At 42.9% G+C, this 22,226-nt stretch overlaps 2 protein-coding genes across 11 annotated transcripts in view; one reads left to right on the forward strand and one right to left on the reverse strand.

The window, feature by feature from the left end:
• LOC308184747 (uncharacterized protein) overlaps nt 1–22,226 on the forward strand; it is a 370,719-nt gene that overhangs the window by 204,272 nt on the left and 144,221 nt on the right. The window lies entirely within an intron of this gene.
• The window catches only part of LOC308184713 (SET-binding protein-like), a 317,153-nt gene continuing 307,863 nt past the window's right edge, over nt 12,937–22,226 (reverse strand). For all 10 annotated transcript variants that reach the window (XM_080572069.1, XM_080572070.1, XM_080572063.1 and 7 more), the window contains one exon: nt 12,937–17,870. In XM_080572069.1, the coding sequence (XP_080428195.1) occupies nt 17,314–17,870 (557 nt within the window). In that variant the 3' untranslated portion in view covers nt 12,937–17,313. The remainder of the gene's footprint in view (nt 17,871–22,226) is intronic.

Consider the following 22,226-nt stretch of genomic DNA (forward strand, 5'->3'; position numbering starts at 1 on the left):
CCGCTGGGCTTTTGGCATAGCTGCTTTGGAGACAGAGGACATTAATCAGTTGTCTACCTTGCCTGGTCTCTCAGAGGACCCTTCTGTTGTGGGGTTGCTGAGGGTTGAAGAACAGCAAGTGCCGATCGCTACCACAACTGTGCACCGGCGGCAATATCGCACCAACCGAGACTCCCTGAGTCCCATCCATAAGCTAATTCGTCAACTGGAGAGCCAAGGAGTGATCAGCAAGACTCATTCACCTTTTAATAGTCCCATATGGCCAGTGCGAAAGTCTAATGGTGAGTGGAGACTAACAGTGGACTATCGTGGCCTGAACGAAGTCACGCCACCACTGAGTGCTGCAGTGCCGGACATGCTAGAACTCCAGTATGAACTGGAATCAAAGGCAGCCAAGTGGTATGCCACAATTGATATCGCTAATGCATTTTTCTCCATCCCTCTAGCAGCACAGTGCAGGCCACAGTTTGCTTTCACTTGGAGGGGAGTCCAATATACTTGGAATCGGCTGCCCCAGGGGTGGAAACACAGCCCTACCATTTGCCATGGACTGATCCAGTCTGCGCTGGAGCAGGGGGAAGCTCCTGAACACCTGCAGTACATCGATGACATCATTGTGTGGGGTGACACTGCAGAAGAAGTTTTCGAGAAAGGGAAGAAAATAGTCCAAATCCTTCTGAAGGCCGGTTTTGCCATAAAACAGAATAAAGTTAAAGGACCTGCACGAGAGATCCAGTTTTTAGGAATTAAATGGCAAGATGGACGTCGTCAAATCCCAATGGATGTGATCAACAAGATAACAGCTATGTCTCCACCAACTAGCAAAAAAGAAACACAAACTTTCCTAGGTGTCGTGGGGTTTTGGAGAATGCATATTCCAAATTACAGTCTGATTGTAAACCCGCTCTACCAAGTAACCCGTAAGAAGAATGCTTTTGAATGGGGCCCTGAGCAACGACAAGCCTTTGAACAAATTAAGCAGGAAATAGTTCATGCAGTAGCCCTCGGGCCAGTCCGAACAGGACCAGATGTAAAGAATGTGCTCTACACCACAGCCGGGGAGAATGGTCCCACCTGGAGCCTCTGGCAGAAAGAACCTGGGGAAACTCGAGGTCGACCCCTGGGGTTTTGTAGTCGGGGATACAGAGGATCTGAAGCCCGCTGTACTCCAACTGAAAAGGAGATCTTGGCAGCATATGAAGGAGTTCGATCTGCTTCGGAAGAGGTCGGTACTGAAGCGCAGCTCCTCCTGGCACCCCGACTGCCGGTACTAGGCTGGATGTTCAAAAGAAGGGTCCCCTCTACACATCATGCAACTGATGCTACATGGAACAAGTGGGTTGCACTGATTACTCAGCGGGCTCGAATAGGAAACCCCAGTCGCCCAGGAATCTTGGAGGTGATTATGGACTGGCCAGAAGGCAAATACTTTGGGATATCATCAGAGGAGGAGGTGGTTCGTGCTGAAGAAGCCCCCCTGTACAACAAGCTACCGGAAAATGAGAAGAAATATGCCTTGTTCACTGACGGGTCCTGTCGTATTGTGGGAAAGCATCGGAGATGGAAAGCTGCTGTATGGAGTCCTACACGATGAGTTGCAGAAGCTGCTGAGGGAGAAGGTGAATCGAGTCAGTTTGCAGAAGTGAAAGCCATTCAGCTGGCTTTAGATATTGCTGAACGAGAAAAGTGGCCAGTTCTCTATCTCTATACTGATTCATGGATGGTAGCAAATGCCCTGTGGGGGTGGTTACAGCAATGGAAGCAGAACAACTGGCAGCGCAGGGGCAAGCCCATCTGGGCTGCGGCATTGTGGCAAGATATTGCTGCCCGGGTAGAGAACCTGGTTGTAAAGGTACGCCATGTAGATGCTCATGTGCCCAAGAAGCGGGCTACTGAAGAACATCAAAACAACCAGCAGGTGGATCAGGCTGCTAAGATTGAAGTGGCTCAGGTGGACCTGGACTGGCAACATAAAGGTGAATTATTTATAGCCCGATGGGCCCATGACACCTCAGGCCATCAAGGTAGAGATGCAACCTACAGATGGGCTCGTGATCGAGGGGTGGACCTGACCATGGACACTATAGCACAGGTTATTCATGACTGTGAAACATGTGCTGCAATCAAGCAAGCCAAACGGTCAAAACCTCTTTGGTATGGAGGACGATGGCTGAAATATAAATATGGAGAGGCCTGGCAGATTGATTACATCACACTCCCTCAAACCCGCAACGGCAAGCGCCACGTACTTACAATGGTGGAAGCAACCACCGGATGGCTGGAAACATATCCTGTGCCCCATGCCACCGCCCGGAACACTATCCTGGGCCTTGAAAAGCAAGTCCTATGGCGACATGGCACCCCAGAGAGAATTGAGTCAGACAACGGGACTCATTTCCGAAACAACCTTATAGACACTTGGGCCAAAGAACATGGTATTGAGTGGGTGTATCACATATCCCCTATCATGCACCAGCCTCTGGAAAAGTTGAACGATACAATGGACTGTTGAAGACTACACTGAAAGCAATGGGTGCTGGGACATTCAAAAATTGGGATACACATTTGGCAAAGGCCACCTGGTTAGTCAATACCAGGGGATCTGCCAACCGAGCTGGACCTGCCCAATCAAACCTGTTACGCACTGTAGAAGGGGATAAAGTTCCTGTAGTGCACGTAAGAAACATGCTGGGTAAAACAGTCTGGGCTACTCCTGCCTCAGGAAAAGGCAAACCCATTCGTGGAATTGCTTTTGCTCAGGGACCTGGATGCACTTGGTGGGTAATGCAAAAGAATGGGGAGGTCCGGTGTGTACCTCAAGGGGATTTGATACTGGGTGAGAATAGCCCATGAGTTGAATTGTAGTATGTTAATTATTATATAATAATGTATGTCATCACTACCATGATTGCTATATATCATAGATGAAAATGGTGATTAATTAGAATGTATTGGACAGAGTGTAACCTGAGCATGACATAAATGGTATGGAATAAGGGGTGGATATCTGTCCTGGTTCCAGTTAGGACAGAGTTAAGTAGCTCATAGTAGCTGGTAGGGTGCTATGTTTTGGATTAGGATGAGAAGAGCGCTGATAACATGCTGATGTTTTAATTGTTGCAGAGCAGTGTTTACACCAGGCCAAGGACTTTTCGGCTTCTTGCTCTGTCCTGCCAGCGAGCAGGCTGGGGGTGCAGCAGGAGCTGGGAGGGGACAGACCCAGGACAGCTGACCCAAACTGGCCAAAGGGGTATTCCATCCGATCTGACATCATGCTAAACAATATATAGGGGTGGCTGGCCGGGGTGGGGGGGCCGGCTGCTCGGGAATAGGCTGGGCATCGGTCAGCGGGTGGTGAGCAATTGCATTGTGCATCACTTGTTTTCTTACACATTATTATTGTTAATACTATTACCATTATCACTATTATTATTATTATTGTTATTATTATTTTCCTGTCTTAATAAACTGTCTTTATCTCAACTCACAGGCTTCACTTTCCCGTTTCTCTCCCCCATCCCAGAGAGGGAGGGGGGAGGGTGAGCGAACGGCTGTGTGGTGTTTAGCTGCCAGCCGGGTTAAACCACAACACCTTAGTTCACCAGTAATTTCAGGGCTGCAAGTTATTTGGTCCATGTATGAAAACATCCAATTGTAGCAGTCAACTGCATTAATCTCTATTAGCTGTGGATTTAACCCATTATCACTGATTTTCAGCCTTCTCCTTAAGTCAGTTAAAGGAAGAGCTTAGATACATGGGAGCATTAAATCCTGCTGCTTCCTGTCCAAAGGAAAGAGTACCAGTCTTTGTTAAGGCTGACCTCTGCTCTGCAATAGCTCAGCTGCCATAGCCCAGTGGCAAAGAAGTGGCTCTGAAGTATGAGAAGCATCAAAGGAAAAAATCATTCATCTCAACCAGAAAACAAACAAACAGCAACAACAAGAATAAAATGCAATGCAAAAAACAATGTCAGATTTCCATCTGGGGAAGCAAAACCATTTTAAAAAAAGGGACTGGATAAGAAATAAAACTTTATCTAATCCTAATGTTGTTAACACTAAACTGTGATCCTGTGACACTGTTCATCAGCTGCTTTCTGAGTTTGTACAACTCCACACTGTGGAAATGAGGCACAAGCTTCCCACTGGCAAAGACCAGCTTCAGGGCCAGTAAGGCACAGAAATGCAGTTTTCCTGTAACCAGATGGAGGTGTGAATATACTGGAGTTTACACTAGCAAGTGCATTGCGAACATGGCTCAGGAAGTCTATTTAGAAACAGCCATTAATAAAAATAGCTCAGGAAAATAAAACACAGCAATTTGATGCGAACCATGTGCTGGCCCTGGCATGCACTGCTACTCGCCAGTGTGGAGTCCAAGGCTAGAGTTGCCGAACTGTGTGAGGCTCTTCAGCGCTCAGTATGGGGCTCTCACTCAGGTCTGAGCAGTCGGCGCTTCACGGCTGCTGCCTGGAGGAAAACCAGACAATGCAGAGGAAAGATTCAAAGAGACAGCCAGAGACACGCACAGGGGTGGAAGGAGCAATGCTGATGGAGCTGGGTGGAGCAAGGGCAGCAGCAGAATTGCAACGCCCCATCTCCAGGACAAGGGGAGCTGCTCCAGCCCCACTCTCTCCACCGTTGAACCTGTGTTGTGGTTTAACCCGCTGGCAGCTAAACACCACACAGCCGTTCGCTCACCCTCCCCCCTCCCTCTCTGGGATGGGGGAGAGAAACGGGAAAGTGAAGCCTGTGAGTTGAGATAAAGACAGTTTATTGAGACAGGAAAATAATAATAACAATAATAATAATAATAATGTGTATGAAACAAGTGATGCACAATGCAATTGCTCACCACCCGTTGACCGATGTCCAGCCTATCTCTGAGCAGCTGGCCCCCCACCCTGGCCAGCCACCCCTATATATTGTTTAGCATGACGTCAGATGGTATGGAATACCCCTTTGGCCAGTTTGGGTCAGCTGTCCTGGGTCTGTCCCCTCCCAGCTCCTGCTGCACCCCTAGCCTGCTTGCTGGCAGGACAGAGCGAGAAGCTGAAAAGTCCTTGGCTTGGTGTAAACACTGCTCTGCAACAATTAAAACATCAGCATGTTATCAGCGCTCTTCTCATCCTAATCCAAAACATAGCACCCTACCAGCTACTAGGAGGAAAATTAACTCTGTCCTTACTGAAACCAGGACAATATCCATCCATTTATATATAATATTTGTGTGAGTTTGCGTATGCGTATACATACCACATTTACATCTGTAAGTATATGAAAAAAAAAAGAAGAAAAAGAAAAAAAATAAATGTATCAAGTGGGAAGTCAGCTAAAATGTCTTAGTCAGTTTTTTACAGTGAGAGTTTTTGCTGATTATAGAAAACTCCTAGCAGTTGCTGTTTTATAAAAATGCAGTAATTCTGCTCTCATGAGACTGGAGCAAAGGTCTGGTAGGATGAGGAGCTGGTGTTGTGTTTCTGCTAACTTATGAAAACTTCTTCCAGTCTCTGCAATGCTGATTAACTCTGTCCTAACTGGAACCATGACTTTCCCCTTCAGTGTTTGGATCCATTGTAGACCGAGCAAAAATGTCATGCTTCACCTCCAGTGATTCCCCCACAGCATCCTTGCCCAGTCTATGATCTGAACATTAAAGCAGTCAGACAGGACAGCTACAGTATTTGGGACACCCTTATCGGTGAAGATATAAATAAATGACCGATCCAGAACTACATAGCTAGTATCTTCAGAAACACACTCAGTGTGGATAGGCTTGGGAACTATTTATAGAGAGCTGAAGAAAAAGGTTTTCATTTTATTTTTTGAGGTACTGAAGGATGGGCAGAAACATATGGCTGCAGTAAAGAAGGACAAAGAAACCCTTGTCCTGGTTTAAAGTGACAGATGGAGTCCGAAGTCAGTCACGGACTATGCAAACTCAGTGGACATTGTATATACCATAGATGAAAATGGTGATTAATTAGAATGTATTGGAAAGGGTGTAACCTGAGGATGACATAAATGGTATGGAATAAGGGGTGGATATATGTCCTGTTAATTTTCCTCCTAGTAGCTGGTAGGGTGCTATGTTTTGGATTAGGATGAGAAGAGCGCTGATAACATGCTGATGTTTTAATTGTTGCAGAGCAGTGCTTACACCAAGCCAAGGACTTTTCAGCTTCTCGCTCTGTTCTGCCAGCGGGCAGGCTGGGGGTGCAGCGGGAGCTGGGAGGGGACAGACCCAGGACAGCTGACCCAAACTGGCCAAAGGGGTATTCCATCCCATCTGACGTCATGCTAAACAATATGTAGGGGTGGCTGGCCGGGGTGGGGGGACCGGCTGCTCGGGGATAGGCTGGGCATCGGTCAACGGGTGGTGAGCAATTGCATTGTGCATCACTTGTTTCATACACATTATTAGTAGTAGTACTATTATCATTATTATTATTATTATTATTTTCCTGTCTTAATAAACTGTCTTTATCTCAACTCACAGGCTTCACTTTCCCGTTTCTCTCCCCCATCCCAGAGAGGGAGGGGGGAGGGTGAGCGAACAGCTGTGTGGTGCTTAGCTGCCGGCCAGGTTAAACCACAACAATCATCTATTTAATTTTAAAGTGTTTAAATCGTATTGATGTCAGTGGGACTAAGCCAAAGGTTAAATGCAAGTTCTTGTTTATATTATGTCTTAAATTTCCAAAAGTGTGTGCTGATGTGATTTTCTAAATTGAGAGGACAGTAATTCAGACCACGGAGAGACTATGCCCTTTTGATTCTCTCTCTTTTTTTTTCTTTTTTTTTTTTTCAGGAAGATAAAGCAATGTAATTCTTTGCTGATAGGATCTTGTCCCTCAGGGTCACCCGGGCCCTTCTGGAGATAACATTCTGGTGAACCACCATTTGAAAACAAAGGAAAACAAAAACCTTCTCACAGTATCCTGAGCAAAGGCCTAATAGCTGGCTTCAGGACAAATGCTTCATGTCGATTTTATTCACAGTGTGACAGAAGTCAGCAAGAGCCACATTTTTGAAAATTTGTCTCTAAGAGGCCCTTCCACTATCTCCATGGCTGCTTTTTTAAATATTCAGACCACACAGAGCTATGTATTCTACATCGAAATTGGAGTACCCAACAGCACAGGCCAGCTTGAAGGATTTGGGACTCATTTTCTCAAAGTTTGCCACTTCTTACAAGTGGCATTGCACAATGGCTTGTTCTTGGGCACAAAGCAGCTTGTATCCCCATGAGAAAGTAATTTGCTGAGACTCATTGCAGGTGAAAGTATTTGACCCTCAGATACTTGGGTTAGATGTGGAATCAGCATTAAATTGCCTATGGAAAGCTGTGGGATCAACAGCACATAAATATTATTATATCTTTGAAGTAAATAAAGCTGCCTTTCTTGTCAGACCTTTGTTGTCATTTGCTAATCCTTGACCAGGATTTTGGGAAACTTTTAAGTATCAATATCCAAGCAAAGACAGTTTTATTTCTTGCAATAACAATCTATTTATCTGCACTTTAAAGAGAGGGAATCAAGGACTAATGGTCACTAAGTATGCCCTGATGGTAGCTGTTTAATGAGGATAAATAATGAGTGCTGTGTCAGCTTAAAAAGCAGCAATAAAGTCCTAGTAAGCAAGCCCGTTGCCTCCTCTGTCTTCTCTTGAAAACTCCCTTTTTATGCTCTTTCCATGACCTAAATCTTCATATCCTCCAGCCTCTCCACCTCCCTCCTTCCAATGATTGTCCTTTTGTGTTTCTGTGCTCATTGCTTCCCCGTCAGGTATGCTGCTTTTTTTTTCTCTCTTCCGGAAAACTAAGAAGTGCCTTTCTTTGTCATTATCTTCATTACAGCTCTGCCACATCATCATTTGCTTCCTTCAGAGATCACTTTTCACCCCTTTTCTAATTGTGCTTTTGTATAATGCTCACCTGCAGATGCTCTTCTTGTGCTCTCTTCCTTGCCTTTACCTTGCAGAGGCTTTCACAGTTTGTCCTTTTTTATTAATTCTCTGCTTGAAATACTTGTTCTTTCAGTATATAAAGAGATTATTGGGTGAGGCAACATTAAAAGGTATTTGAGGTCACAAATAGTATTGTGGCAAGCTAAATCAGGGAGATGCTGCAGGGAATCTTGTTCCTATTGTGTTGATGACAAAACTTCTATTGATTTAATTGGAGTATTATTTACCAATAACATCTGTTGCGAGTTTAGGAACTGTCAGATATGAGCATGGGTGGGAGTAGAATGGAGAAAGACATTTTCTTGTCTTTACAAAGATACTCAAGGCCAATCAAATAATTATACCTCTCAATTTTCCCTTCTTCTGGAACAGGTTATCTGGAAAATGATGGAGAGATGACAGGGTCCCTGTTCTGAACTTTGCATTGCTGGCTGGGGAGGGATTTTAGAAGGGGATAAATCCCTCCAAGCAAACAGATACCATAAAAACCACATCTGTTTCAAGCACTACAGAAGAAACACTGTGCTTCCTCCAAGCTTGATTTATGCAGGGCTGATGTACTCCATGATACCTAGGGCTTGGAGAAATTTTTAATAATTTTTTTGAAGCACAGAAGGGTGCCAAGAAGAACTAGATCTCAATACTTAAATATCTTCCTGCTTCATCCTTTTCCCAAGGACTTTCCACTTCTTTTCCCCACTTCTTTCAACCACAGCTCTTATAAAACCATAGTGGTCTGACTACTGCTGCTGCTGAACAACTTTTCGAAACGTTTGATTTTTAGTACATTTTCAATATGACATTTCTTACAGGCAACAAAAAACAGTAGTTTATATTACATCATATTACTAGAGGCACTCCAAAGCCACTTCGGGATGAATAGTTTCCATGAAGAAAATGAAAACAGATCTTTTTCTCTTGCAAACTGCTTTAACACATTTGACATGGATAGTGCTGATCTGCATAAGAGAATGTGAACCACTGGGTCCTGCTCTGTGTTACAGAGAAAGTTAATTGTTGTAATGAAATGACTTACAATGGCACTAACATTCTGTTCAACTGCTTTTACAGCTCCTGTGGTGCTTTCATGCCAGTTGTTCCTGTAGCTCACAGTAAAAATGCATAGATAGTTTGATACACCACACTTCACTGTGATTTCTGTACTTCCTATTAGCTTGGAACCCTCTATGTTACTGCAGTAATGATGCAGTTCATTACTTACTAATAGAAGGCCAAACATATTTTTTAGTTTATCTATGCTTTCCTTTGCTTTCCAGAACTTGCTGGATGATATGTACTTGTGGTGGTTTTACTTGGGTGGGCGGCCGAGCTCCACCACAACCGCTCTCTCACTCCCCCTCCTCAAAGAGGAATGGGGAGAAAATACGATGAAAAGGGCTCAAGGATTGAGATAAGGATGAGGAGATCTCGCAGTAATTATTGTGACGGGCAAAACAGACTCAGCATAGGGAGATAGTAAGATTTATTGCCTATTACTAACAAGCTAGAGAAGTGAGAAACAAAGGAAAGAAACCAAAAGCACCTTCCCCCCATCCACCCTCTTCCACCTCCTCCCCCCGAGTGGCGCAGGGGAACGGGGAATGGGGGTTATGGTCAGTCTATAACGCTTCTTTGCCGCCGCTCCTTCTCGGTCACTCTTGTCCCTTGCGCTGTGGGGTCCCTCCCACAGGATGCAGTCCTAGCTGAACTGATCCGGCGTGGGCTTCCCACAGGCAGCAGCTCTTCAAGAACTGCTCCAGATATGGGTCCGTACCATGGGGTCCATCCCTCAGGAGCAAACTGCTCCAACCTGGATTCCCCACAAGCAGCAGCTCCTGCCGGGTCACCTGCTCCTGCGTGGGCTCCTCTCCATGGGCTACAGGTCCAGCCCGGAATCTGCTCCGGCAGGGGTCTTCCACAGGCCGCAGCCTCCGTCGGTGCAGGTCCACCTGCTCCACCGTGGTCTCCTCCACGGGCTGCAACGTGGAACCCTGCTCCACCCTGGTACTCCATGGACTGCAGGGGGACAGCCTACTTCACCACGGTCCTCACCACAGGCCGCAGGGGACTTGTGCTCCGGTGCCTGGAGCACCTCTCCCCCTCCTTCTTCACTGACCTTGGTGCCTGCAAGGCTGTTCCTCACTCCTTTCACTCTCCCAGATGCTGTGTGGTGCAGCATTTCTTTTCCCTGTCTTAAATATGCTCTCACAGAGGCGCAAAACAACATCACTTATTGGCTCGGCTCCGGTCAGCAGCGGGGCCCTTACCTAACATGGGGCAGCTTCTAGATCCTTCTCACAGAAGCCACCCCTATGGCCCCCTGCTACCAAAACCTTGCCACGTAAACCCACTACAGTACTGAAGAACCTTGCACAGGATCCTGTCATCCATCCCCTCAAAGTCACTGGAAAACTCTACTTTGTAACAGAAGAGTTGTTCTAAAATTATGTGCATGCTCCATATTACAGAATAGCAAATAACGCTGTCATGAGCTCACCCAATTTGCATACAAGCTGCAAGCATCTCCACCAATTAAACTTCCCTTCACACAACGTAAGTTTGACAGATGAGATAGCCATGGAGTCTGGTGGGAAATGACACCATGGGGGAGATCGAGGCTTGTCTCTGCCAGCTGAGGCTGAGGGAAGGTCACCTTGGTCATCCTACTTGTCCTGGAGGACATGAACAACCTCCACTATCAAGAGTGAATTAAGATCATACTTTGACCCTAGGGATACTACTCATGTCCTTATCCATACCTTGCGGGTAGAGTGAGAAATTCCTTCCGAAGTTCAAACTCCAATAATATGGAGGATGACCAAAGAAGGTTTGAACAGAGCTTCACTAATTCTGTGAGCAAAGGATGCTCAGAAAAATAAAAGGAGGATAACCAAGAAAGAACATTGTTTCTAATGACAGTTATTTCTGACAAACTTGGTGTTTTCATTATTTTTTATTATTTCAGGCAGAGATTAATAATGAAAGTATTAAAGTAAATTGGGAAAGCACTGGACTCAAGCAAAATATAGACATGAGAATAATACTTCAGTAAACAAAAGCAACAACCTACCAAAGCCTGTGATTTTCCTAAGCTTTTTTCCTAAGGTTTTCAATGTTTTTTGTTTGTTTGTTTGTTTGTTTTTCCTCAGAGGAAAGAGGAGACAATACTGGAGTAATTACCAGGGATGAAACAGCCAGGATAAACAGAGAGATCCTAGCAAGAGCCTGATTTTACCTTGAGAAACCCAACAAGGCTGTTGAACAAGGACTCCTTCCAGCCCAGGAGGAGACCAGAGAGGAGTATGGTGCTCTGACACTGTACATGGTGTCAGCAGTCTGGTGAAAAGAAGAGATCAGAGGCATGAACACATGAAAAACTGACAAACGAAGGCCCTCATCCCTTGCCACACACACACAATGACAGAAACCGAACAACGCCCTCTCTCCCAGCAGATGCTCTCCCTGCCTTCTCCATCATCCCTGCAAGGTGATACCATGAAAGCACAGCAGTGCTCACTGGCAGTGGGAGGTAAATCTCAGAAAAGAGCTGGTGGGAGGGGAGATCAGTCCTCAGATACTACAGCAGCAAGCACAAAACTTGACAGTTCACAGATGCTTCTGAGGAAGTCTTACCACAGGCCTTTTACAAAAATGTGGTTACAGAGACCAGTGGCTTATACATCACAGAGCCCAATAAAAACAGTGAGTGAAAATGTCAGTGCTTTTGCAAACTGTTGTCAAATGCTGGGGCTGTGCATATGTTAAAGATACAAAGAAGAGAAAGAAAAAAGACCCATTAAAATGAGATCTTTGGAGCAGCTCTACATGAAGTTGGACATAACCTTGGGGGGAAGCAATAGCTGTATAAGCAGCAGAGGGGTTGTCCTAGTGGTTAGATGAGTTTGTTCCATCAAGACAACCCATCCCAAAAAACTGAAGGGCATACATAACATGAGAGGACACTGTCACCTATCCCACCTGAGCATCACTGCCTTCTCCAGGGAGTGGGATTTGCTTTCCATGCAAAGGTTGATGAGCCACTGGGGAAGGTGGTGGACCCTGGGACTCCTCACCCTGCAGGAGTCTGGAGGCGATGCTCCATTTGCTTCAGGAGTGGGAGTCCCACCTGTGTGGCAGGTACCACTGTACTGGTGGTGCCTGGGGGCATGGTTTGGACCATAGATGTTTCTGCTCATTTGGTGATACACACAGCCTCAATGTGGGAAGCTCCCTTTTGTCCATGGGGCCCATGGCACAGTCCATTTTTAACTTTTAAGGATATTCTGGGAAAAAGGAAAGGAAAAAAAGAAGAAGAAGAGAAAAAAGAAACAGAACCAAAGCATGTTTTTCTTCATTACCATAAAGAGGGCTTGTGAATGCATGGTATTAGTATCCCAAAAACTATTAAACTCCTTAGTGATGGGAAACAGATGGAAAATAAGACAAAAGAATTCACAACTCATGTTAGACTGAATTGAATTCCTTTAATTTCACAGAATGAATAACATATGAATAGGATTAACTTTTTTTTTCCTTTTTTAATTTTTTTTTTTAGTTAAGTGCTCTATACTGTGCTAACCTGATTTGGTAGCAAAAAGACTGATCTTTGTTTTAGAAAAAAATGTTTAAAAACCAACATCTAAGATCATGAAGGAGCATGACGTTAAAGCATGCCAGATGTATCTAAGCCTCAAAGAACATCAAGTCCATATCCATTTTTAAATGTACAAAAATGCTTCATGAATAAAAACTGTTACAAAAAGAACATTTCAAACAATGTACAAGTTTTTTTCTTGCCTTTATATTCAATAAAATACAAATACATTTTTTGCTCTAAAATATGTTTACATACAATCAAAGTAGAACATGCAAATTACACTTTAAAAAAGGCTTTTAAAAACCACTTATGAATACAAACTAAAAATTAGCTAGCACGACTTATAGAACAATCTTGTGCCCCATTCGTTTGATTTTTTTTAAATACAGTATATACATATTTAACACTTCATGTGCATTTATTATTTAAGAAATAGCTTAAAAAATAAAAAGAAAAGTAAAACAAACCAACATGGGATTGAACTGCTTCCCCATGTTGTCCAATTGGCAGCTCTTTTCATGTTTTTACATTTTTTTCTTTTTCTTTTTTTTCTATGTAGTGGTTTATACAACCTACTCAGGCATCTTAAGCAGATCTCAAATATGTGTCCTTTGTTGAAATGTGCTTCTAATTGTCTCAGAACTGCTGCACCACAGTTTTTGGATGATATGGAAGGAAGAGGCATTGCAAGGGCATGATGTTTGTTTTCTCAATTCAGAAAACCATCTTATTTTTGTTTTTATTTTTTTTCCTGTGATTATTTTTTTCTTTCAGGATACTATTTAAATGCACTTAAGTCCTTAATCAGGGCATGTGAAATTAAGAGTTGGGGAAATCCTTGTGTATGGAACAGTGATTACTGCTTATTCATCGTATTGCTGTAGTGCTTAGAAACCCCAGTGATGAACCAGCACCTCATCAGACCAGACTGCCCAAAAAATGTGAGAACACAAACCTAATATTCTACATGGATGGTCTAAAGCATTGCTGTCAAGTGGAGAGGCATGGGCCATGCTGTAGGATACCGTAGTAGCTGATGATGATGATGATGATGATACTACTATCATTTTTTTTTTCACAGTTACCCAAAAACGTGCAAGGTACTTCACAGAAAATTTAATAATGAAGGGCTCAAGAAACTGACAGTATGAAGTTCTTGGAGACACAAGTGATCATTTATTTGTTTTTCCTCTTTCTCCGCAAATTTGTCCCCTTTCTTTTTACACCTGGCTGAAGAATATAGGACCCATGGAGAGGATGCAAACCTGTGGCCTCACTTCATATGGCTGACAGCCATGTGATTTTGTTTTGTGTTTTTATTGAAGCATGCTAAGACATGTTAATCTGTGACACGATGGACATGTTTGAAAAGTATTTTTGGTCTTAATAAGCAAAAGGGCTTTCGTCCCAGTTTTATACAGTCCTTGGAAATGTGTGGAGAGAATTTAGAGAGTTCCTCAGTAAATCTTCCTAGTGGTAGAGAAAGAAAAAAAAAAATCAGAAAGCTCATTACTGGAATATCGTTGGGTAATAAACTGCAGGAGTGGGATTTTAGCCTTAAGCCCTAAAACTAAATCCTTTATGATCTGCATGTAGTACATCGCCTTATAATATTATTCTGTCAGCAACTTGCTTATCACATTTGTAGACTATGCAATATGCAGAACACAAATTCTGAGTGCCATCTAACAGTATTTTCAGCCTGCTTTCACACAAGTTAACAAGCTAATCTTCCTGCCATCCAGGACTGGCTGCACCAGGCTGGTGTTCGGACAAACAGCCCTGGCAGTACTGCAGTGCTGTGCTCTCCCAGCATCTTCTCACTGAGAAAAACAAACCTTGGGCATCCAGGGTAGAGCCCATCCTAACTGGACAGCTTGCAGTTACCAAGTCTTGAATGCTACCCTTAGTTTTTTAGGACTAAAAGTGCCTTTTTATTTTCTTCGCCATATGCAAAATGCTCAGTGAAGGGTATATGGGGTTGTGCTTTCCAAGTGGAGGCTTTGCCTCTAGCAGCATCTTGGCTAGTACATTTCATAGAATCATAGAATCATTTAGGTGCCCTTACTGGCACTCTGTAAGACCTGATGCATCTTGAAACCTCAACAGGCGTTCAGTGACAGAATCTGGTCCTTTCAGACATTTGTTCCGCTTGCTACATGTTGAAATGTCCTTCAAGGCTAATAAAGAGATCACTGAAGATGAAACTAAGGATAGATGGCTTAGTTTCAGCTTATAGGCTACCTGGAATACAAAACCTTTTTTTTTTTTTCTTGCATTTTAAGAGACGCTTTCAACTACTTGCAGGCCCAAGGGAAAGATGGAAAACCAAAGGTTTCTGAATCAACTAAAACGCCGTCCAATGCTTTTTAAGGAAGAAAGGAGGAGCTGGAGGAGGCATAAGCATTTTTTTTTCCTGCAGGCCTACGGCTTCAGTCGATAACACTGCACTGATTCAAGAGAAATGAAAGGCAAAGCTGGTTGTAACAGAAGCAGCAACCAATCAGTTTATTTCTAAGCTGCATTAATTGGAAAACAAAAAGCACAAATGAGTATGATGAATGATGCAAAAAAAAATCAGAAACAAAATTCTGCGATCCATCTTATCAGTTTTAAGGAGATAGGATCTCAACATTTGTTCCAGCCTTAAAAAAATAAATTAAAAAAAAAACACATAAAAAACCTTCTCCCAGCCCCCCAACCCCAGTCCAAACCCCAAATGCATTCAGTTTTAATAAGCTAAGGTGCTATCACAGAAGAAAAATCTGTCTCTAAGAATAATGAGCTGTATGTTTCCACTGTCCCTTTAACACCATGGTCTTGATATGATTTTTGTAAAAAAGTAACAGAATAAAAATGCTTTCTTTTTTTTTGGTGGGGACTTTTTTCTTTTTTGTTGTCTTTTTTTTTTTTTTTTACTGTCATGCTATGTCATGGGAATAACAGTTGGCTTATGAATCATTGAATAATTCCACTCCCCACTCCCTTACTGGAATTTTCCCTCCTCCCCCCCCCCCCCCCCAATTTTAATATCCATCTTGCCATGTCAGGTGTTGGGTGTACTGAAGGACTTTAAAAAGAAATAAAATAAAGTTGAATGTACCTATTTCCCTATTTCAAATTTCAACAACCAACTTTTTTTTATTATTTTTTTATTGCATTGTTACTGCAGTGGAACAGCTTCATGTTCAGTCTTTGAGTTAAACATTTTGATTGGGCTGTGGAAATGGAGCTCAGGTATTTTACCCAAGTTAGATCAATGGTTAACGTACAACTCGAATGAGAAATGTACAATTTGAACTGACCATTTAAAGAGACGATTTGTCACACACAGTTTGCATCCATGCAGACTGAGAGCTTTATAATTACATTATGTACAAAAAAAAATTTCTTTTTAGTTTATTAAGGCAACCACAACTTGGAGAACATGTCCAAAGTGGCATTAATACAATTGCAGTGTTGATACCCTTTCAACATTTTATTTTTATTTTCAGATAAGAACACTTATTCCTTTTCTTTTTTAAGAAATAATTGCCAAGAAAGAACCTATTTTCCATAGGGTTTTGTCCTCTATTTTTTTAAAACAATCTACTTTATCTATTTTCTTTAAAAGAACATATCAAGGCATTGCTACCCAATGCAAATAATTTGGATCCTGGGTTTCCCATAATTTCACTGGGAATTGCAGGTGGTAAGAACTGGTAGGGTTGGGCCCTGTCTTTTTACTCTATTTTTTCTGTCCTACTTTTTTCTTTTCACTTTTTATTCTTTTTTTTTTTTTTGGTGATTTTGTCCATGTTTACTGTAACTCTATTCCCCAGAAGTGTCTTGCTGTTCTCTACTCATATGTACCAAGCATCAAAACAACTTGGTTGATGGATGACCCCTTTTTCACATGCCATTGCAAATGCCAAGTTGCTTCATAGAAACATGCTCTTATAACTGAATATCCATGTACACCTTATTTGAAATGCTGTGATATTCCGTCGTTCCTTGGGATAGCACTCAGAATGAGAGTGTGCACATGTAAGGCTCTACTTTTCTATTGTCTATATTGCAGCTAGTTGTAACTAGGCAAGTAAATGAGAAAAAAAATATATATATAGTTCTATCAGGAGTCAGGCATTTGGGGTTATGCTGCCCCAAAACCTGGTAGGTATATAAAACTGAAAAAAAAAAAGAAAAATTAAAACAGATTATAACCAAGATCACAGTTGAGAAAATTACACTATTTTTTTGTTCTTTTTTTTTCTCTTTTTTTTTTCTTTTTTCTTTTTTTTCCTTATTTTTTACAGTGATTTCTACTATGGTATGGTTACTCTTAGTTTCACCTGGCCCGCCAAACAGAATCAGAGTTGAGCATGCAGCTCTAGTGACAACGTTCAGCTCTCTGTGAGGGCAACCTCCCGCCTTCGGGTACGGTGTGAGCACAGCAATGCCGAGATGCTGATTAGTTTTGGAAACTCTGCAAAGTAGACAGTCTCCCCAACTTTGACACCCCCCACCCCCCTCGCCCCCACCTTTCCAGCCCCTCACCATTTCCCCCTCTTTCCTGAGGGGCCGGGACTGAAGCGATAAAGAGGAAGATGTGAACCCCAGCTGGCACAGCTCTCCATGATGGGTTTCGGTTGCCCGAGGGACAAGTCCAGTGCTGCCGTGGGGGCAAAGCAGACTGCGTGCCTCCAGTCCGCCAGTCCCGGCGTGCCCTGCTACCGGCACCCGACATCCGACGGGGTGTGCTGGCCTTACGGGAGGCCTTTGTTTTCACTTCCTCTGCCTTTCCGGTGCCGCTTCACTTTTACATCCTCCTCCTCCTCCTGCGGGGACTTGCTTTTCCTTTTCCCAACCCGTGGCGTCTGGGGCGGAGGGAGAGAGGGTGGCGGGGGTTGAGGAGGGAGAGGAGGTGGCAGGGGTGGCATCTCTCGAGCCATGTGTATGACAGCCTCGATGGTGGCCATGATCGTGTCTTGGGTGGCTGCTTGCTCCAATATCAACGGATTCAGTGTTGGTCTCTGACTTCTTTTGCTGGGAAGGTCAATGCATTTTTCCAGAATGGGCATTTGGTCTCTGGAGTCTTCATCAAAGGAGAGGGTTTGCTTCCGGGGACGCCCCCTCCGCTTCTTGACGAAGTTATTGCCTGTCTTTGATTGTCTCTGCAGCCGCTTGGCTTTCAGGATCTTGTTCACGTGATCCAGATTCTTCTTTGTGGACAGGATCTTGGTGTAGTTGCACATCTTGCGCACCTCACACTGGATTGCTTCAATTTCACGGCGCTTGAACCTTTTTTTCAGTGGTGGGCTGGCTGTTGGGAGACAAGGACAGAAACAGGGCTGGGTCAAACAACAGTGAATGGAAACCCTCCTTTGTCTGCTTTCAGTATCACGAAGACTAGGGGTTTTCAAGACTGAGAGGCTGAATATGACTACTGAAGAAGCAGTGGCTGTGAGAAAGGACTTTGCATAGACAAGCAATTAAAAAAAATAAAAGAATAATTATTACAGTCCCAGAAGAATTGCTGTTACCTCCTTTTTTACTGTTCTAGATGAAAACACAACTTTGTTAAGTTGTCCTCAGTGATCCATCTCCAGTTCTCTTCTCTTCTAAAGCAGCAAAACTTTCCTACATCAGTGCTTTACTGTGGGTTTGCTTCAGTCTCATTCCTAAGCCTCTAATGGGAGGGAAGAAAGGGCTGCTTAGCATAGGTGTCACATTGGTCCACCGTAACTATTAAACTTTGTATACCCCAAACACATACCCCTGATGTCTTCACATTGGTCTTTAATGCTTGCCATGGATGTCAGATAGTATGAAAAGTGTTTGTTACGGAAAATAGTGGGCACTTGAAAGTTCTGTGGCTCACTTCACCTGTGGTAAATTTGTTAGTCCCACTTGGATTTCTTTACTATCATCTCCGCAGAAACTAGCTGAAACTATCAGTCGTATAATTGACATTAATGGCCCCTGAAGTAAGCTTACTCCTGCCTGGTTCAGATCACTTACTTTAGATCTGAATGAAGTCCAAAGTAGTTAAGTGTCTTGCCAAGGTCACGTTGTGCGTCACTGTCAGAGCTGGAAAGAACCCAGCATTTCTTGGCTCCTGGGCCTTTGCTTAGGACACGAGACCTTGCTTGTTTTTTTTTTGTCTTAAATTGTTTCATTGTCCTTTAACAAATGTGGCATTTGTTCAGAGTTCAAGATTTGCACGTGGATTATAAGTAACTATCCCTTTGTGAGTGAAACTGTATTGCAATAACTGGTGCTCCCTTTCACTCCTAACATACCCGTTCTGCGCTGCTGGAAAAGAAATGATTGAGTTTGTGATTTCTTTTCAGTAAAGAATAAAACATCCCACTAAATTAACCTCAGCCCACATCTACTTGCAAACTTAATTTACACCTGACTATCAAGCAGTCATTTGGGTTTGAAATCTTTGAAGTTTCCAAAGTGGCCAAGATTTTGAGAAAAGTTCATTTGGGGGTTATCATTCCCTTCATGGCTAACAGGGCAATCTTTTAGCAGTAGTTTAAAATGAAGTTGCTGTTGTAGCATTTTCTGTAGATAATCAGGAGCTGTCAAGTGGCAGAATCTTCCCTTGCTCACTATGACAGATTTAGCATACAAACATCACTTACAGTCCTCCCCTCTTGGACAACATAAATTATTGGCTCTTATACCACCACGTTGCTTGGATTCAGCAAAGAGCTTGCATAAACAAATCCAAGTTACAATGCAAGAAGTAGAAGTGAGTCATAAACAAAACACAGAAATATGCTCTCTTATAAATAAAGACCTGGATGGCCAACTTCCCAAAGTCTGGTTTTCATTAATTACAAAACAAAATACATTTTCCATATGTAACTCACTCCCCACACAAAAAAAAAAAGAAAAAGAAAACCCACTTACAGTTTGTGGTTCACAAAGGACAAAAGAAAAGAGAAATGCACTCATTTTGGTAGCAAAGGAAAAGAGAAAGGAAAGGAAATGTCCAAACTACTAGGGAAAATCTAATTAGTTGCACAAAATTCCTCTCAAGTAGGTCACCCCTAAAAAGGGTGGGTATAAGAGCCCTAAGCGCAAGTGGCCATGAGCTCTTTCTCAGTCATCTGATCAAAAAAAATAGATCCCTGTCACACAAAGCCATTACTCTGTGGCCTCACTGATGACCAACATATAAAGTCCCAATATTTTCAGTCCTAAGCATTCAAATCTTTTGGGTTTCTCCCAGATTCTGAGAGTAGGTTCAGGTAAGAGGATTTAAGAAATCAAACTCTTTGCACAGCCTTCATATTTGCTGTCCACGTTTTGCCTTTTATCACTATTGCCAGGGCCCATTTTCAAGACTTTTTGAAAACACCTATGTTCAAGATGCATTTTTTTTTCTCCCAGACAGTAAAGTTGAAATTTTTCAGTTGGTGATGGAAATCTTGTAGATGGGAATTTTAGTGAAAATACAGGAAAAATTGCAAGGTCCATGGTGAAATCTGGAGATTTGGCATTACTCTCATCTTTAATTGGAAAGACAGCAAGACAAAGGGCAGGAAATTCATTTGAAAAGAAGAATCTGCAAGATTTTATGTCTCTACTGAGATCTATTAGTATCTGTTATTTCTGCATCTAGTATTAATACCCCATTGCCGTCAATGGAGATCTGCTCCATACAGTCAGGAGAGGATGCATTCCTACTCTTCTATTTTTAAAATGGGAGTTTAATGCCTTTTGAGATGACCATGGACATCCTTCTGATCTCCAGATACTGAATAAGTAGGGTGCAGGTCTCCTGGTGGTCCTGCCAGCCCTGATGGGTGTTTTAGTCACCCAAGACATCCAGGACACCCAGGCTTAGAGATGGAATGGAGCTCAATGGCGTGTAGACAGGGACTGAGTGGAACAAAGGCAGGCATTTGCTTTCTGCCAAACTGCCTAGTTTTCTAAAATCAACTGATACACAGGCAGTTAGTGGCAGATACCTACACTTACATGTAAATCTGTGAGCTGAATACCCAATGTCTTCCTTCATGTTGTTGAGATGACTTTCTTGCCATCCTAAAACTTTGAAAGCTGACAGACCCTTTCCTTTTGGACTGAAACTCATTCTCTCTTAATTAAAAAAAAAAAAAAAAAAAAAAAAGTTGTTCTGCGCTGGTTTACTGTAGTAATTTTTCTTTCATAAATGCTTTGGGGTGTTTATGACTTTCCCAGGAAACTTGTCTTGTTAGAAGCTACTAATAATGCTTTTGCTTTTCTCCCTAGCAAGCCGCTGAACTTGCATGCTTTAGAAAATATTTGAATTGTGTTACATAGTCTGCCAATAGTCAGAATACACGTCTTGAATAAGTAATATCCTTTCAAGTCAGGCTTTTTAAAGGCGATATTAGGAAACACAATATTATTTTGACTGTTGAGAGTCAGGGACATCTGATTCTACATTTGGAGAAGGGAGGCTATGTGGAAAGGAGTCTGATGGGTCTGCAGGGGGAAGATTTGATGAGATGTGCATATGACAAAATATCAGGGAGATCTGCCAAAATAAACCACCATTGAAGTGAGAGCCATTAGGTGTTACCAACTCATCTGGAAGCTCTTGGTGAGCAATCTTTGATATAAAATATTTTACTATATTGCCATGTGATATACTGCTCTGCTGAAAACCAAAGCTAAGTACTAATCTTTTCCATTTTATCCAGACAGACCCCTGCCCAACCCTGGACCCAAGTTGGTCTGCATTGTTTTTAGGCTTTGTTGTTTTCTTCCTGCACATAATTTACTGTTTGCACATGGAAACTTTGCTCTGGGAGGAAGACTTTCCCCTATCTCTATTAGGTGAAATTCATCTTAAAAGGGATGAAGAGGAGGTTGGGAATAGTAACACAGTGCCTGTGTATGACATAGGAAGAAGGCAATATGTCTCTGAAGAGATGATACAACATGATGGCAACCTCCAGGCGATGGAGTACCAGGAAGAGGACTTTGCTGCTTGGGCATAGTTATCTCCCTTCACCTTCCCAGGCTGCAGGGCCACATGCTGCCTCTGTGAAGCCCTGAAGCTATTGGGCACAGTCTAGCCCAAAGTGATCAGAAGCTAGAAATACTTGATGCAAAAGGCTGGCAGAAGAAGGAAAGTGCCCTGATTTTTCCCTTACTCCATGGGGAGGACCCATTACGGAGGAAATCCTTCTTTCAGAGAGATCACTAGAGAGCGATAGGAGAGAGAAGCAGTTTGGCCTCCCGAGACACAGATAATTCAGATAAGCACCAGCATTTCTGGACTTCTGTCTGAAAATGGATGTCTGAGGCTTTCCACATGCTATCAGAGACAGGCACACTGCAGTGTCCCCTGTAAATACTCTGTCTCAAATGCAGGCTATGAAAACAAACTGCAAAGTTACACATTGCTTCTGCACATTGCTGCTGCTTTCTGTCCAATCAAACTTTTATACTTTTCCTCCATCCCTTCCCTACTTTCCAGAAACAAACAACCTACCTAGCTGCATCAAACAAGCGAGAAGCAGTGTTGGCATTAAAAACAAACAAACAAACAAACACCTTTGCACATTTAAAATAAGGCACACCGAGGCCCTGCATTTCTCCCCTCCCCGTGGTATGCAGATGCAGAGTGGCTCTGTCTCATAGTCAGAGACAAATCAAAATGAGTGCTGGC

The sequence above is a fragment of the Anser brachyrhynchus genome, assembly GCF_964034855.1.
Source record: "Anser brachyrhynchus genome assembly, chromosome: W".
Lineage (NCBI taxonomy): Eukaryota > Metazoa > Chordata > Aves > Anseriformes > Anatidae > Anser > Anser brachyrhynchus.